Below are 17,827 nucleotides of genomic sequence, written 5' to 3' on the forward strand. Positions count from 1 at the left end.
AATCAGAGGAAGAGTTTGAAGATCGCGCAATAAAGTGATTTGTGCACACTTCTCTATTGTTCTGCTGTGTGCGCGTTATCGCGAGGAAAAGAGGAGGATTTTCCTTGAATTAATGATTCAAGGGGGAGATTTTATTGCCAGAAGTGGTGTACAGATTGGAAGAAGTCTTAGGAAATTGGAGTGTTTCAATCCACCAAATCACTTAAACACAGCAAATTGTGCTGAAGAAAAAGAAGACAATTTTATTTATGATAATGCATTTATTCTCACTGTGAATTTTATATACAGGCTTAGATGTGTAAATTTTGAACACATGAACATAAGTCAATGCAAATAAATAGAATGAATTACAATAATTCGCAACTGCTTTTGACATCAGTCGCGAAAGTGTTAGAAAATTCAGTGTTTTCAAAGGTTTTTCTTTTCCTTTTTTTTTGTTCTCCTGCAATTGGCAATATTTGGCACCGAACAATAAATATTTATAAATCTTTATGCATCTTAAATTTAAAAAGTCTAAACTAATCGACTTTTCTACCCTTTTTTATATATTTTAACTGGCTAGAGTAATTCTTGTCATGACTTTTCAATACAATGTGAATAAGTTTATGAGATGTTTTTCTTCTTTCTTCTTTCATTCTTAAGTATCTTAAATGCAGTATACATTTTCCATAAATATTTATATATATATTTTATATATAACTACAAATTGTTTCAACCTACTTAAATGTATTTTGGAAAATCTCTACTTAAATCATAAATCTTAAGTAACACAATAAATATATTTCATCTCTGTATTTTATCGTCAACTCAATATATTTTACACAATATATTTAGGAAAGAAACTGAGCTTTTTTTTATCTTGTTGTTCTATAAGATCTAATGAATCACATTGCTGTGTCTAAATGTTAAAGAATTAATTTATTACAAATTCATTTAATACATTCATATATGGAGCAATTCTTAGTCACACAAAATATGTTAAAACTGTGTTATATTGGTTTAACACACGCCTTTGCTATTCTGAGTCAAAATTTCACCATTTGTGTTATTTTCTATTCCAGCCAACATGTTTTAAGCCATTTTGTATCGCCAGAATGTGTAATTTTAACACGAAAAGCAGATTGACAGATGTTAATCTGCAAATATCTTGCAAAAATCAATCAATCTGCGATTGTGTCTCTAATTTTCAAGCATGAACATGAATTATGTTTCCACTAAATTCTTTTTATCAAGATTTTACTGTTTATTTACATGAATTTTAGGAATCTTCCCAAATTTTGCAATTTTTTCTCTCTAACACATTGTTTATTCCTTATTCATTTCAAATGTATTAAACTTTTACATGTTTGAAGTTTAGCATTTTTGTGTGTTACTCAGAATTGCTCCAAGATGTTAAGTTCTTCCTAACAATTCCATAACACATTTTGGAAAATTCATCTCTCTCTCTCTCTCTCTCTGTTAGAAAGTTTATGCATTTGATTTCGCAGATTTTTCTTGGCTTAGTATTTCCTGTTGTCGCGCAAGTGGGCGCGCTTCCGAACGCCCTTCTTGAGACATTCGCCCCACCAAGAGCGCTGCTTGCAGTACTTTTCGGGCTTGAGAATGAAACACTTGGATTGCACGATGTTGAAGAAAATCTTCCCAACGATATTTGCATCAGGCGAATCTGCCATCTTCAGGCATGTTCGGAATCTAAACCCAGAGAAAAAAAAATGAAAGAATTTCCAGTTAGTTCCTGTGGCTTCTCGTGCAATCGCACGGCGTGCCGATCGAGTGATTGAATTCTCAACATGTCTCCCCGTCATCAAGCACACAATAAATCAAGAAACCATTGCAAGAGGCGTCGAGACTCCTCTTCTTCATCTTCCACCCCATCCAGGAGATTGATGTTCGTCACAGCGTGATAGGGAATGCAGAAATATATATTGTGAGACTCAGTGAGGCATAAGTTGCACGATAAAAATACCTTCTTAAACGCTTCCACGCGATGCGAAGGAAGGAGAAATAAATACGCCAAGAGTCGCATTGTAATCAATAAAGAGATATCAAATGTTTTGATTTCTTGTCGTCCAACACGCTATGAAGGATGTCTCTCAATAAATGAGGAAGAATCCTTGGCAATTTATCCTGTTTTGTGACAATATCTATTTAGACATATTTTATTAATCACCTGAGATGTTATTTGTTCCACTCAATCTAGTGCCTGACACAGACTTGAGGCTTAAATCTCGTCAGTAAGCTTCAAAATAAATCTTAGGGGATCTTTTTGTGCTGTTTAAACGCAATTAAAAGCGATTCTAGTCAGCCATTTTGTGTTGATTTCAACCAGTTTAACTGCCACAAATTAGTGAAAATACGAATTGGCAAATTGTTGCTCAGTTCATTTTGCTCAGTTCAACACAAAAGGAAGCATGTGATGTTGAAGGGAAAGCCTTTGAATATTCCGCTGTGCAACCGCACGACAAACCCCAAAAGTAAATTCTATCTGCTCATCGTGGAATCCCGAGGGTGACCAATTGAATTAGGTGTTTATGAGCCGTGGATAGGGTGAACAAGTGGTGAGAGATGGGCGAAAGTGAACAAATGACCTAGGCCAATTTGAAAATGGATTCCTTTGGGACTCACAGCGCGCTGGAATCGCATTTCTCCTCATTCAACAAGAAGAGTTTGAAGTTCGAAGGGAAGAAATGTCTTTTATTTCCTCCAATGTTGTGTCTTTGTCATAGAAAACCACAATCTACCCTCCAATTTGTCAACTACTCCGTGGGTTTTTTCTCCACTCTTTCTGCTCTGGAGAAGATCTTAATCTCATTAAGAGTCCTATCGAGTCAACCATTCCCGATATCCTCAGATATATATGTAAAGATATATATGTAAAGATAAAAACCCATCATCGACAATCCCTTCCAACGAGTGAGAATTTTATTTATTACACTTTTTGAAAATCCACCCACAAGACGCATTGAAGCACCTAAAAGAACTTCTTATCGATAATTTATTGAAGTGCCTTCTTGCACACGACAGATTTCCTTGACTTTCTGCCTCCTCTTAAATTGTCTCCTCGGCCTTTTCTTCCTCACGCGCGCATCCTTCCCAGGGGATGGAATATATACACACCAAAAATTGCCCATCTTAGCCATTCACCACACTCAACATTTCATTCACACTTCCCAGAATTATACGGATAAATTGTGAAGTGAAAGAAGGGCGATTGAAGTGTTCAGGGATGTTTTGGGGGCAATTATGGGGGATTTTCCTAATTACATTCACCAAATCTCTGACCATTGATTGACCAGTAAAAGTGCTACATTGACAGAAAAAAACATTCCCGCAATTTGGCATGAAATCCTTTTTGTCGACTGATCAGCAAGAAGAGTCCTTTGTATTCGCATTTCCTCTCAAATTCACCGGCCAAACTGTGAATATTCACAAGTCACAAATTGTCTTTGTCCCAATTGAGTTTGACGAAGCGCAGCTCTGTAATCGCACAAGAAATAAAATGTCGCAAAATCGACGAAAATGACACGAGGGAGGCTAAATATGACAAAAAACGGGAGGTCATTTTTTGTGGTTTCCGTCCGTCGGTCAATCGGCAAAAAATCCTTCTGCCGCTAGAGTTTGGTGATGTCAAATTTAACTCTCACCCTTCCGACCGCCATTTTGAACTCCAACAAAACACGTTTTGCTCATTTCTTCGGCCTCTATAGCACTAATTGCTCTCAAAATTCAGTATGTTATAGGTGGTCTCAACACCTTTCCAACGAATCACCACGTAAGGACCTCGGTCCTTCCGGACCCTGGATATTAGGGATCAAAGTTTGAAACTTTAAATTGCTATAACTCCAGTTCTAATAGTCCAATCTGAATAATATTGAACTCATTAGATAAATCTCTTAAAATGCAATCTTTTATCTTAACATCATAACTTAATACAACTACCACTAGAGGCGCTTTAGTCAATAAAACGATTTTCAAAAATTGAAAACCAAATATCTCTATAACTAGACTATGTATTTTATTTAAATTTTAGTATGTTGTAGTCCAGGCCAAGACGTCTCTGAAAATAGGTTATAACTTATCACCGATGCAATAGAACCGGAGTTATGACGGTTGAAAGGTTTGATTTAAAATACTTTATAACTTTAGTTCTATTTATCCGATTTTAATAATTTTGGACTCGTTGGAAAGCTCTAGCAAAAACCTACAACTAGAACAATAGAAGTTCTTTTGACTACTGCCCTGAGTAGAGCCCAGTTCACCCATAAGCTAGTCTTGGCATTTGCCTATCACGTCCAATATGTCTGTGGAGAGGCGAAAAGAGAGGAATTGGCGCACAAGGAGAAGATTTTGGGGAGAGAAATTGAGCCCTCTTAGCATCCTCGCAGGGATTGATATGTGTTGTTTCGGACATTAAGTGGTTTATATATCTTCTCTCCCTCAAAATTCAATGGGAAATTCGAGGGACGTTGAATCAATTGAATCTCTGGCTCACAATCGATTGACATTAAATATCTCCACCCTTCTTTCATACACACACAAAATCCCAATTCTCAGCCGTCATACCTTCTGTACGGCATCAGCAGTCGCAACACAAAAGAGATTAACACATTTAACACTCGATAACCTCCTTCTCGCTCACGTCAAAGTGCCCATTAATTCTAGGGGAGCCACGATTTAGTGGCGGATCGAGAGAACACTTTTCGTTCACTGATATGTAAATTGATTCCACTTAATTAGTGGCAACACTTAACCCATCGCCTCTTGTGATGGTCTTACAAATAAACTCTCCACTGAATCTTGCAACGCTTCCTCAATCTTAATATACTTGTACTTTGTACTGGCGCCGCTAGGCGGACGCCAATATATGGTGTGAAAAGGGTAAAGTTGCAACAGTAAATTGATAGATTTTACGTATTGAAGTTATGAAATCCGTAATGTTACAACGACCTGGAAAAAAATCTTAATCTTCACCCTCGCGTCGGTCGCGCAAGACAGACACAAAAGAATAGTTTTAGAGTGTCAGACGACGCGAAGAACACATTTTCCACTCAATGATAAATTATTTCTTCTCCACACCGCAGTCTCAACAAGGTGTCACAATTATGGGTGAATAAAGGAGGAAATGTCGAATCCGTTAACCGACACTTTCCTCCATAAGTCACGATCTTTATCATCTTCTTGTAAGAGCGATTACAGACTTGCGGGTGATCCACGAGAGGATAAGCGAGAGCGAGAGTGTGTCTGACAGTTGATTGAGCCATAAAACGCGACTTATCCCTCGATATATCGTTGGTTCAGTCGATATTTATGGGATTCCCAACAGCAGCGCACTTGGCCAAAAATGCGCCAAATCATTTGACAACTCAGGAAAGGCAAAATGGCGGATCTCTTGCGCATGATTTCCTTCTAGCGAAGTGATTTTAAAATCACTCAATTCTTCTGTAAATCATCAATTTTCGCAAGTTTATCGTAAAATTTCATGCTTTTTGATAAAAATAAATCAATTGACAGATGTCACGAAAGAAAATTGTCGCTAGTGTCGATAAGGAGGAATAACTCCTGAGTGTCTTTAGTGCCATTTCTGCCACGAATTATCACTGATCTGATCTTTACACACTCAAAGCTCATCCACTGAGGATTAATCCCAGTTTGTGTGCCGATTCGAGGGTAACCCGCAAGTTTGTAAACCCTCTAACATTCTTCTAGAAGAGATGAAAGGAAGAACAAAGGGAAATCTATCAACCCTTCATCCAATGATGGTTAAATTCACACAAATAATTAATTTAAAAAACCCACTATTTTCTCCTTACATTTCCACACACTTTTTACACCTCCACAATTCTTCACACACAGTAAAATTGGTGGAGGAAAATGTATTTTTGTGTCAGCAAGATTGTGGTGGAAAAAGAACCACTGTCAGCCGATTCTTTCTCAACAAAACAATTGCTGGGACATTCAACAGAGAAATATAGAGTGGACGCGAGGGCATTTTTGGGGTGGGAGAAAAGTAGGGAAATGGCTTAATCGGGCAAAATTCACGTTTCTTCCGGTTGACAGATTTTTCTACACACACACACAATAAAGAAGTCACACAAGAGGCTCACAATGGAAATTTTCACATTTTTCGAACGACGAGGGTGGAAAATGAGATTTTATTCACTGATTTTTCTCTTTGCGCCACAGCAATTTCCCCTATAATGTAATTTTTCGCATACACAAGGAAATTATTTTACTGTTGCTCAAGACACACTCTTAAACAGATAAGAGAAATGAGTGTGTTTGGCTTGCATTATAACAATGCCAGAGCGCAATGCATGAACATAAAAATCAATATATCAAGATTATTTTAACGTCTCTCTTTCTCATGGTGGAAATTTTTACGTGTTCTGCGATGAGCATTTTATCATTTTCTTTTATGAGTTGTTAAATAAAAATGGTAAAAAAATAAATTTAGACACTTTTTGCCATAGTTTCGCTGATTTTCAGTCATTTGCCAACACCTTTGAGTGTAAAAAATCACTCTAAAATTATGATATACAAGATAATCAACACTGCCCCACTGGCAGGTACTGCCCCTCTTTCCTCTATGAATCACCACAAGTCTTCAGCAAGTGAAAAGTATTCAAGAATTTGCAATATTAGCTTCACAGCTTTAATTTTCTATTGATTTTTTTAACTTTAGAAATTAATTCTCATTCAATATTTTTTTTAGGTTATGAGACTTTTTAAAATGTAAAATAACAGCCTCAAAAAGAAATTTTTGCAGTGAAAATCAATTTATTTTCACTTATTTAGTAGAATTGTGTATTTTTACATCGCTAAACAACGAGAATGTCAAACATAACCTCAATTTTTCACTAAAAAAAACTGTGTTTTTGAGTCAAAGTGATTCTAACGTCTTTGATAAGTTCTGAAAAGTATTAAGGATTGTGATTTAACCCATAAATACAAAACAGTTTGACATGGATATCTATTGAGAATTCAATCATTTCGATGGCAGAAGTAATAAATAAAATACCGAAAAAATATAACGAATAAATATATTCAAAATAAAGCTCAAAAAATGCCAATAAAAGCCCACAAAAACAATAAAACCCATACATAAAGCATAACAAACTATAAGAGAAACAATAAATAATGTGAAATGTGAAGTGCAAGAGTGATTGGATGATGGAACAGGTGCAAAGATGATGAGTGTGCCTTACCTGTAGTCACATTTGCAGTGACTGAGTGTGCCGACGCGCCAATTGAAAATGCCATACTTGGTCTGAAAGCCTGTAATCCAGAAGGGACAGGACTTGTCGTGCTGCCGACAGCAGCGATCGGCTTTGGAGAAGCCGCCCATGTCTGTGTACTTGGTGGCAATGAATCCACGGCCGCACCACTTGGTGTTGCCGATGATCAACACATTCGACAAGTCCCTGCGCTGTCTGGAAAAATGCCACAAGGAAGATTCGATGGGGAAAAGGCAAGACATAACAAGAGATTGCTCATTTTCTTCTCTTCTTCAGACTTTTCTTCTATATTGTTCTTGTGTTTTTGTGAGTGTCTCAATGTGAAATGTGTTCTTTTCCATCTTAAGAAGGATTTTGGCATTTGTATAATCTTAAAAAAAAAATCTTTGGAGGACATTGGCTTGGGATTTCTCCAGGAGGAATAACACGGGAGAGTGAGAGAGTCTTCTTACCTTCTTCTCCACCCCCTCCCACACTCTGTGCCTCTTTTCTCCCCAAAACCACGCATTGTTAATCCAATGAGAGATCAATGAAAGGATATTAAGAATGTCATCTCTTAAAGTAAACAGGTGGAATGGTCATAGTGAACTCTTTTCCTGCTCATTTAGTCACACACACAAATTTGATTTATTTACCTACTCTAACCACAAGTGCACTGAGAAAAAATATGGCAATTTTTCCCAATATGGCGTCTGAATGAAATCAAAGTTACATTTTAAAGTATAAAACTTTAAAGTGTCATAACGCGAGTTCAATTGCATGGTTTTCACGTGAAATATTTCACGTCTCTCGTGCTGGTTGCCATAGAATTTCTTCAGTGCACTTTGCAAGCTATGAATACTCCGCATACCAAAAAAAAGAACTATAAAAATACGAGCGTTTCTATAGCAAATCTAAGAACGAACTCTAGCACCATAAATGCAAATGTCTTAATCTTAGGTGACAAAGAAACCAAAGTAAACTTATCGCACCTTCTGTCACAGCTACAGCTGCTGAGTGTGTAAAAGCGGTAATTAAAAAATTGCCACTTTGTTGTCATCGCGTGAATGCTGAGCTTACAGTAATCGTGTTTCCGGCAACACATGTCCGCCTTCGATGCTCCCCCCAAATCCTTATAGACGCCAGTCCCGCTCCCCGTTCCACACCACTTAGTGTTGGGCATTCTGAACATGTCAGACAGTGCTCGCTTCCGCCTTCAATTTTTGTCATTTTCGTGCAAAAGTAATTCAACAATATTTTAATAATTCAATCATCAAGAAATGCAGTTTTTGTGGCAAAAGCGAGGAAAAAAGATGGCGCAAATTTTCATTAATAAATTCATGTGAAAAGCTGATCAAATCTAGTTATCGTGCAAAAGATGTTTAATGAATCGGTCTCCCTTTCTCTTAACTTAAGAGAAACATATCTCAAGCTTGCTGTTAAGATGCTGGCTATGGTTTTTTTATTTGTTGCATTGCACAAGGGGGAGATAATACAGTCAGAAGTGGTGTACAATTCAGCAGAAGTGCTTAAGAAATTGAAGTGCCTGAATAACTTCATTGCGATGCGTTTAAAAGTCACTTTCAAAAGGAATTAACGCAAAATTTTTTGAGAAAAGAATTATTGTTTGAAAACTTTCTAGATTATGTTATGAATTTAGGACAAACTTTTCCATTAAGTAACCTCAAAAATCATTCATTATTGAATTTAATCTGGTTTAATTTGCATTTACTGTCGCAATGACACAAGATTTCAATGTTAAAACTGTGTTAATTACGCCAAGATTGTATCATAATCTCTAAAATACTGTTTCAAGATACAAATTTTGTCTATTTTGAGAGCTTTTTCATTGATTTTTTTTAAATCTAAAATTTAAAACAGATAAATATTTGCCAGATTTGGCTTCTAAAGATTCCAAAGAAGGAAAACGCATGTTTTAAGCATATTCTGGTGTTCTGGGAAGTGTCAGAAAGTGGTGTACACAGTTTAGCCATATCATCCTCCCCTTGGTAATGCATGTGAAATGGAAAGAAATCGCATTTTCACTACGTGAACCTACATTATTTGCTCAGGGATGCAGTGCATGATGAATGGATTGGAGCTTTTCCTTGAGCTTGCGCACAAGCAATTTCCCACCCAATCGCAGAAATTTGCTACATATACAAAATCGAGGAGGAAAAATTGCGTATGAAAAGCTTCAGCTCCTCCGGTGTGAAAACAGGAGGGAAAGTAAGAGAGACAGGTATATGTGTGTTGTGGGAAAGATTGCAATTTGTCTGGTGATTTTAATGGTAGAGAAAGAAGGAAACTTTTGGATTGTGTTTTGTGCTTTCGTGCAAGGATTTTTGTTTTTGATCAAAATGGATTAGTTTTTCTTCTGTGTTGAAAAAATAAATAAAACTTCACACAACTAGTAACTTTTGAAGTATTTTACTGGAAAAATGCCACAAGATTAAAAAATTTCAGGAGATTGCTAATATAAGATGCGCAGAAAATCTTCAAAAAAATTTACTACACTTTCTCATTTTACACCCACAAAATACTTATTTTTTTTTTACAAAATCTTCTCCCAATTATAATATTTAAAATATTTTCTTAATGTTCTAATTTATATATTCTATATAAAATTAGAAAAAATTATTTTTCTCCCTTTTTTTCTCTAAATTTCATGCAGAAATCTTGGGTTCGTCATTGTTACACTCAAAATCTATATTATCAATACCCCTTGCAAAATTATGATTTATTCACACTTCATGTGTCAAAACTGTTGACAGTGAAAGCAAGAAATTATTTGGCATTTCCAAGTAAAATATTCCAAGTATTTGTGATATCTATAAAAGCTGGATGCAAAATCAAAGCTCACCGATTGAGATGTTCTGAGGCATTTCTCCTCACATCCTCATCATTACTATCCAGACCACCAACAATCTTCTTCAGCTCAGCGTGACGCACATTGCACTGCTCCTTGACCTCCTTCATGTCCATCAGCGCCACCAGATCCTTCGGCACGTCCTCCAGTGTCCTCAAATGCACGAATGTGAAATTCCTCATGCCGAATCGCTCGGATCTCCTCGTGACATCGTTGACACTCTCAAAGTCCTCCATGTCCTCGAAGGCCATCCGATAGCTGGACGGAATGGCGTCATTGTCCAGGAACTCACGGAACTCGTGCTGTGTCACCGCGGGCAGACTGTACTGGTGGTGATTTGTGGGATGATTTGTAAAATTGTGCGATCGGGCCAAGGCCACTTCGCCATTGAATTTGCTGATAAACTCTTGAATGTGATGCTTCTGCCGTATATATTCGCAATCAATAAGCTTATCATCGCCGGAATAGATAAACTGAAGAAATATGTGACCATCTGTCAGTTGCCACAAGCTCAGTGACTTCCTGCAAGTGAGAGAAAAAAACGAGCAGCAATGAAATCACAGTCAAATTTCCCATAATTTTTATTTTAAACACGAATTATAGCATGAAATTGAACTTATTTGCTATTCTCAAGTCATTTCTATCTCGCAAAATTACCATTAAGGAAAAAGTGAAGTTTGCAAAGCCAAAAAGGCAAAGATTTCAATTCACAAGATGCAATTTTAAATGTCACAACTTGCTATAAAATGTCTGATGGACGCGGAAACAATTTGGAGGTTATGTTTCTCACCAAGGGGAGGATGTTGACCTCATTCTCTGCACTCAAGGCTTCGTGAGTAGTGAAAGATAAACTTTTTTCACCAAATAACCTCAAAAAATCATTCATTCTTGCATTTCAGCGTGTTTAATTTGCATTTATTGACATAATAGTAATGAACTCTGTTGAAAATTATAAGATTTCAATGTTAAACTGATGTTAATTATGTTGAAATTGATCATAACCTTTAAAAAACTGTTTCAGAATACAAAATAGTCTATTTTAAAAGTGGTTTTATTGATTATCTACTGTAAAATGGCAATCTTTGAAAGATTCTTATACAAAACCTTAAGATAATTTTTGGATTATGTTCTAAAGTGCATCCAAAAGAGCAATTTAAAATTCAATCACATCAAAGTATCCTTTGGAAATTTCAAATATTTCATAAAAACTGTTTTTTTTACAAGTTTTCAGACTTATTAAAGTAAAAATTCCGTCTATTTTGAGTGAAAGAGCTCTAAATTTGAAGTTATGACACGGAATAGAAGCAGAAAAGAGGAAAAACGCATGTTTTAAGCACTGCTGAAGTTCTGAAAGTGTCTGTGATTCTTCACAGAAATTATTGAAGTGACAGGAAGTGGTGTACACTGTTTAATCGTATTTTTTCGCCTTGTTTACCACTTTTTTCGTAAATTGTGTGAAAAAAAATCACATCTGAAGCGGAAAGAAAGCTGTGAAATTGCTTCTTTAAACTCTCAAAAAAGGGTAATTTCAGTCGAATCTCGTTGCAGAGCAGAGAAATCAAGTGTTGGTGACCAGAAGTCACGTGCGCGCCGGCTTTTTGCAAATATTGCATACAATGTTTCACACACAAAGTAACAACAAAAAGACTGTTATTCGCTACCAGGTGATCATGATCGCCACACAAACAGTGGCGATCCAAGGAAAACACTCTTTCATTCCACCTCACATTCTCTCCCACAACGCAATCTGCCTCTTTCTTCTGCATTCTCCGCGCTTTTCGCACACACTCGCTGATGTGGCACTCACGAAGTGCGCGCGCTCTTCAAATTAACATGCTCACTTTGTCTTATCATCAGCCAAGATCATCACTCTTCCTCAACACACACGCGCGCGCGCACTTCCTCGGGGGCTCTGGGAATTGGGTGAATGAATTGCCGATGATGATGATGATGAGACCACTTTTCGCAGGTATTTTCAATGAGTCAGGCGAAAAAAAGATCATCCGACAAGAGCGACTGTCAATTTTATAACATACCGCTAAAAATACACACAGAAAATTGTGTAATTTCGCGGGGAATCGCCGCTGACGCATTGCCGAAGAGTGGGGAAAATGAGTCCACATCGTACGATCATATGACGTCACGTGAGCGCAACAGGTGAGGAAATGGCAACTTTTAGCCGCCACGCGGTGGAAAAGGAGAGACAAGATCACCCGATTGGAGTGGGGATTGCGCGATCGTACGATCTTTTTACCAATTTTAACACGGCACCACGTAGTCAAAGAGACTGAGAGAGAGAGAGAGAGAGAGATCGTCTGAGAGAAGCCGGTAAAATTGGGTGTCTTTAGTGTGAACTGCAAAAAATCCCTCCGATGCATTTCAAAGTTATCTTTCTTCTTCTCTGTGACCGAAAAAATTTCTAGGGATTCCAAGAAACACGATCATACGATTCCTCAGGTAGACGACCTGTCTCGCATTTCTGCCGCACATTGAATTTCTTTTAATCTCCGTTGCATACAATATTTCATTTCTCACCAATGCGCAGTCATATAAATTTTAAACACTTTTTGTGGCTTGTGAAATGTGAAAAAAAGCAAGTATTTTAATTGTAATTAAATATTATACTGAGAAATGTTCAATTTTTCAAGTGTTTTGCAATTGAGATTCCTCAAAAATCGACTATTTGTCCTTCTTGAACTGTCTCATCAATGAAAAAAACCTCTTTGACTGCACATTTTCCACCCTCAATATCACCACTGTATGTTAAGTGAAAAGCAACCCTTCTAGATTTTTTTTCTCTGCAGAAAAAACAACGATTCTATTGACAATTGTCAGGAGAAGGTGTGTAAAATAGCAAAGGATTCTGTCTCTGTGAATGTATTTTTTCAATGAAGACAGAAAATCCCTTAAAATGCACTCGAGAAGAAAGGTGTAGAAAAAACACCTCGTGGAAGATGTTAAATCGGATTTCACAACACTTTCAGCCGCACATTTGGTGATTGAAATAACATCTTGGGAAATAACATTGCAAATCCACCCACAATCAATCACATGACATTTTTCCCTCACATTTGGATTCTCCCAAGGGGGAGATAATACAGTCAGAAGTGGTGTACAGCTCAGAGGATATATTATAGAAAGTGGAAATGATCAAAAGCTTGCAATATTCCTTTTCTGAGTGCTTTTTTGCTGCCAAATTATTACGATTTGACGATTTTGAGTCTGAATCAGCAATTTTGAGTTCACTGGCAAATCATAAAAGACGATTTTGTGATGTAGAAAGCTTCCACAGCAAGTATCGGAGGCCCTACACATCTTCTTATCGGGGATATAGAAATGTCAATAAGAGGGAAGATTGTGCTGGCGTTGACAGTTTCGGCTTTTGAAGATCTCTTAGTGATAATCTTAGGTTATGATCGGGAAAATATACTCAGAAATGAAGTTTTAGAGTGAGTTTTTCTTTTATTTAGTCTATAACTTGGACATTTTTGGAAGTATTTAGGAAATGGTGTAGATATTTGAGGCATTTTATCCTCCCCTTGAATTTTCCTATAATGTTTTCAAATTCAAATACAAATTCAGCAGAAGGTGTGTTTTTGATTTTGAAATGTCCACATTTTTTTTCATACTGTTGTGTCTTCACAATATTAATTACAAGAACGAGAAAGAAAGAGAATAAAATAAAGACATTGGAAGTGGCGTGACACAGTCTTGACGAATTAATAGATATTCTTAAGCAAAACCAGCAAAACACAAAATAAACAATGAATCAAATTACGTAAAGTATTTATTAATAGAAAATGCAATTTATTCAGTAGAATGAGAAATATGAGAATTTTAATTGTAATTGCTCAATTTCAGTGAGAATAAAAATGTGCTTCGCAAAGCACTGAAATTCATGACATTCTCGCGTCACAAATGATGACTTTCGTCTACCTTTTTTTTAAATTAAATTAAATTGAAATCAATGCATTTTTGGGAAGCTAATGAATTATTCATCATCTTGTTCTTTATCACATTCAACACTTTGTCCGCAACAACTGAAGTCATTTGAGGGGGAAAAGAAAAAGGAGAAAAAAACAGTGAAAAGTCATTAAATCACGGTCAATTTGTTATTGGCAGTGTTTCGAGAACAGACAAGAAATACACCATTTCCCTAAATCTGTCCAGAGATCTTTAGACCATTGACCAAAGCATAACTCAGCAGACGAAGATGTTCTTTTTTATCTGCCTACACGCACTTTTAATTCAATATTTTATAAACATGCCATTTAGGAGGCACACTAGAAGTCAAGGGGGAGATAATATGACTCAAATCTGTTCCTAACACTTCCTCGGATACTTCTAGAAAAGCAAGAATATTAATTTTTCTGAGCAACATTTTAGAGAAAATGTATCAATTTGTGGAAAAAGAATGTTTTAGAATGCAAATATTTTAAATATTTCAACACTTTCAATTCCAAACACTTCTTTTAAAGCTGTACACCACGTTTGACCGTAATATTTGCCCCTTGCTTAGAATTTATCTCTCTTTTTTCTTCTTCTCCAGATTGTGCGCATTCGAGTGTGGTCGACGAATTGGTGAAGAACAAATTTTAACATAATAAAATGTGAAAGAATCTGACAAATATTTACGACGTGTTGGTCATAATTGATTGAATTGCACCAAAATAGGGAAAAAAGGCCGCGAAGTGAAGAATTGGGTGGATTTTAATGATCAATCGATTTGATGCCACATTGTGTTAAAATAACTATTTTATCGCTTTTCCGGAATTTTGTGTCTGTTTCCAACAATAAAACCTTTTTTCTCTCTTTCTCATCTTGTTCCTTTCCCAATTTCTGTGAGCGATCAAAGAGTTGAAGAATAAGGAAATGCAATCAAAGATGCATCTTAGATGATTTGCAATGGATTTTTTCAGTCAAATTTAATCACTTTTTCTATTAGTTCGCACAGAAAAGTTGTTTAAATCAAAAGCCAAAGGACAAATTATAGTCAATTTCCAAAGGAAATTGAACGCAATTAGTTAATTACAATAAATTGCTAAGTTTATCAGGTTTTCCAACACAAGAATCTTTGAACTCTGCCTCAAAAGCATCAAAATTCATTTACAAAATATTTACAAATTACTTTATCTCACAAAAATGATTTGCCAAAAAAGGCCGGTCAATATTAAGATGCGGTCAAAATATACTGATAAAATGCTTTCGCGCACAAAAGACCTTTGATCACTCAACGTTTTTCTTTAATTGTTGCAACACCCAGAGAAAAAAAATAGAGTAGAATTGAAGCGCAAAAAGAGAGAAAATGTCAACCAGTGAAATCCAGTTTGAAATTCAGTAATTCCAATCCAGATATCGAGAAAGGCGCACATAATCTTCATGGGGATCGACTAAAGTGCTTGCGACAGATGTGATTGATAGAAGAAAGAGTGAAATGAAGTAAGAAAAAGAAACATACGGATTACGATTGGTGTCAATTGGATCAAAACATTGGATTAGAGGTGACAAAAAAGGTGCCCCAAAACTTACGTGGTTTGACTGACGCTCGTTTGTTTCCCAATCAATCCATTGAAGCTTATCCGCCGCTCAAATTCACCGTCCGCCAGATGATCGGTGATAAGGAAGTTCTCCTTCGGAATGTGTCTGTGTCCGGCGATCGAAGATGCCAGAATACTTCCAAGAACGCTCAAGAGCGCTACAAATCCAAATTGCAATCGACGCATTGTTGCTTGTTTTTTTCTGCAAAAACACCGCGCAAAACAGCAGATTTTCAATGAAAAATTGTGTTTTATCAAGTTGGAGAAATTATTCTTAAGATTCCCTCATATATATTACATAATCAATTCCATCTATTCCATCCATTCCTTGATATTCTATAATATTCCGGCTGAAACAGGGGAATTGGTTCGTCCATTCTTCACTTAAGCATTCCTCGGTGTTATCAGACAATTTTACGACACTTCATCTGTGCGTCATCAATTAAGATTAACAACGTGCAGACTTATGTAAATTACAATGTTGAAAAATGCGTGTGTTTTCGTGTAAAATCAACAAGTTCAAGTTCAAATGACGAGTGATTTTCGCGCTAAAATAGATTTTTGTAATAAAATCTCTTTCTCTCTCTTTCTCGTGTGTAGGACTGAAAGGTCCAACGCACTTCCTTCCTTGTTGAGCTGAAGAGAGTGTCGAGGAAGAGCAGAGAAAAAGTCGCCCAAGAATACATTTTCAATGGAAACGTGCGCGTTTTTCTCTCGCAAGCCAGCCTTCAAAATTAGCAAAAGGTCGCGAGCATCTTGTTGAATTTTCACAGCATTTAACACACACACACACACTAAATTTTGAGCAACGAATCGCAATTTATACGAATTCATAATTTTAAAGTGTAGAAAAATCAAAATTCGACTTTTGATAGTTTTCTACACACCCGTCGAAATGCAAAACTTTGCAATTTCCATGACTCTAATTCACTGAAAAGTCACAGCGTAGAAAAAAATGCATCAATTCACCTGGTTTAAGTGGAAGAAAAGTCCTTTGATTTTTTAGTTGACAGTTTTTCTCTAATTTTTTTTCTTCACATCAAACTCTGTCACTTTGACACTCTTGCATCTGTTTTATCTCCACTTTTCTCACACACAAACATATAATTAGGGCATAATTAATTTGCTGTTTGACTGCAAAAGTGTGTCTCCTTTTTTGCGTAACCTCCTTTACGCAATCCACACACAAACACACACACTCAAATTATGCTTCAATTAAAGGCGCTCGTCGCCTGATTTTAATTAGTCACACACAGAAGAAATGAAGCACTTTTTCGAGATTCGCCGTGCTAAACTTGAATCACGCGCGCGCAAAACCGCGCTAAACTGTAACTGAAGAAAATTGAGCGCTGCGCTAAAAAGACAACGATGATCGGTGAGAAAAAAGAGTGTGTCTTGCAAATAGCTAACGCAAGTTGATCGAACCAAGACAGTCAGTTGGAACTGGTTGGAAATAAATCCACAAAAGTCCCTTCAATCGTTCAATTTTCACCACTTTGCTGAACTATTTCTCTGCCGTCGTCGTCGAAAAAATGGAGTCAATCTGTGGTTGAAACACCTCAACTTTTGCACGCAGAGGCCGAAATAAAATGCGAAAGTGCCCAGAGAGAGACAGAGAGACACTGTGATAAACCGGACTCTGGGCTGAGCGTCCGTTAGCGCCGAGAGACAAGAGCGGAATGGAGTTGAGCCTCAACGGAATCACTTTCTGGCGCGCACTGAAGCTCAAACGCTTCACCTGCGCCACTCGAAGTCACACTCGTTCGTCGCTCTCGCTCGCACCCGTGTCGCCGTCTCGCTCTCGCCATTTCTCAATATTTCACACAACATCCCAAGGGAAAAGTCACTCGCAAGTTGAGACCACTAACAAGAATTCAAAAATATTTGAATAATTATGAATATTCGGAATATTCTGATTAATTTATTGAAAATAATCATTTTTTTTATTATCATTTCGATTATTAATTTGATTATTTAGGTTTTTTTTCTAATTTTACTTGGGAAAATAATCATTTTTAAAATTTTTAATTCAGAATTTGATTATTTTTCAATTTTTCTGAGTAAAATAATAATTTTTAAAATTTCTAATTCGGAATTTAAATTTTTTTGTAATATTACTTCAGATATTAAAAATTTATTTTTTTTAAATTTGAGTATTTTTCAATTTTATTTGGGAAAATAATAATATTTTGTTTTTTTTTTATTCA

General features: G+C 36.4%; 1 protein-coding gene across 3 annotated transcripts; it reads right to left on the reverse strand.

Annotated features, from left to right (window-relative positions):
* Positions 1-240: 240 nt before the first annotated feature.
* On the reverse strand, positions 241-15,833 carry LOC132256346 (uncharacterized). 3 transcript variants are annotated; one of them, XM_059752698.1, is made up of 4 exons: positions 15,613-15,833; positions 10,078-10,605; positions 7,206-7,430; positions 241-1,692 (listed from the first exon to the last, which is right to left on the reverse strand). In XM_059752698.1, the coding sequence occupies exons 1-4, from the start codon at positions 15,804-15,806 to the stop codon at positions 1,500-1,502; spliced, it is 1,140 nt and encodes a 379-aa protein (XP_059608681.1). In that variant the 5' UTR covers positions 15,807-15,833; the 3' UTR covers positions 241-1,499. The 3 variants fall into 3 exon arrangements, with proteins under 3 accessions (XP_059608681.1, XP_059608682.1, XP_059608683.1); XM_059752699.1 differs by lacking the exon at positions 7,206-7,430 and adding an exon at positions 8,207-8,428; XM_059752700.1 differs by lacking the exon at positions 7,206-7,430.
* Positions 15,834-17,827: the final 1,994 nt, after the last annotated feature.

The sequence above is a fragment of the Phlebotomus argentipes genome, unplaced genomic scaffold (assembly GCF_947086385.1).
Source record: "Phlebotomus argentipes unplaced genomic scaffold, Phlebotomus argentipes genome assembly contig_5, whole genome shotgun sequence".
Taxonomy (NCBI): Eukaryota; Metazoa; Arthropoda; class Insecta; order Diptera; family Psychodidae; genus Phlebotomus; species Phlebotomus argentipes.

What these genes read in the sequence shown, in the direction of transcription:
- LOC132256346 (XM_059752698.1), bottom strand. Translation starts at nt 15,806, where the DNA reads ATGCGTCGATTGCAATTTGGATTTGTAGCGCTCTTGAGCGTTCTTGGA. An exon ending in ACGAGCGTCAGTCAAACCAC is followed by an intron (nt 10,606 to 15,612) that starts GTAAGTTTTGGG and finishes TCTCACTTGCAG; the next exon opens with GAAGTCACTGAGCTTGTGGC. An exon ending in CACTGCAAATGTGACTACAG is followed by an intron (nt 1,693 to 7,205) that starts GTAAGGCACACT and finishes CTCTGGGTTTAG; the next exon opens with ATTCCGAACATGCCTGAAGA.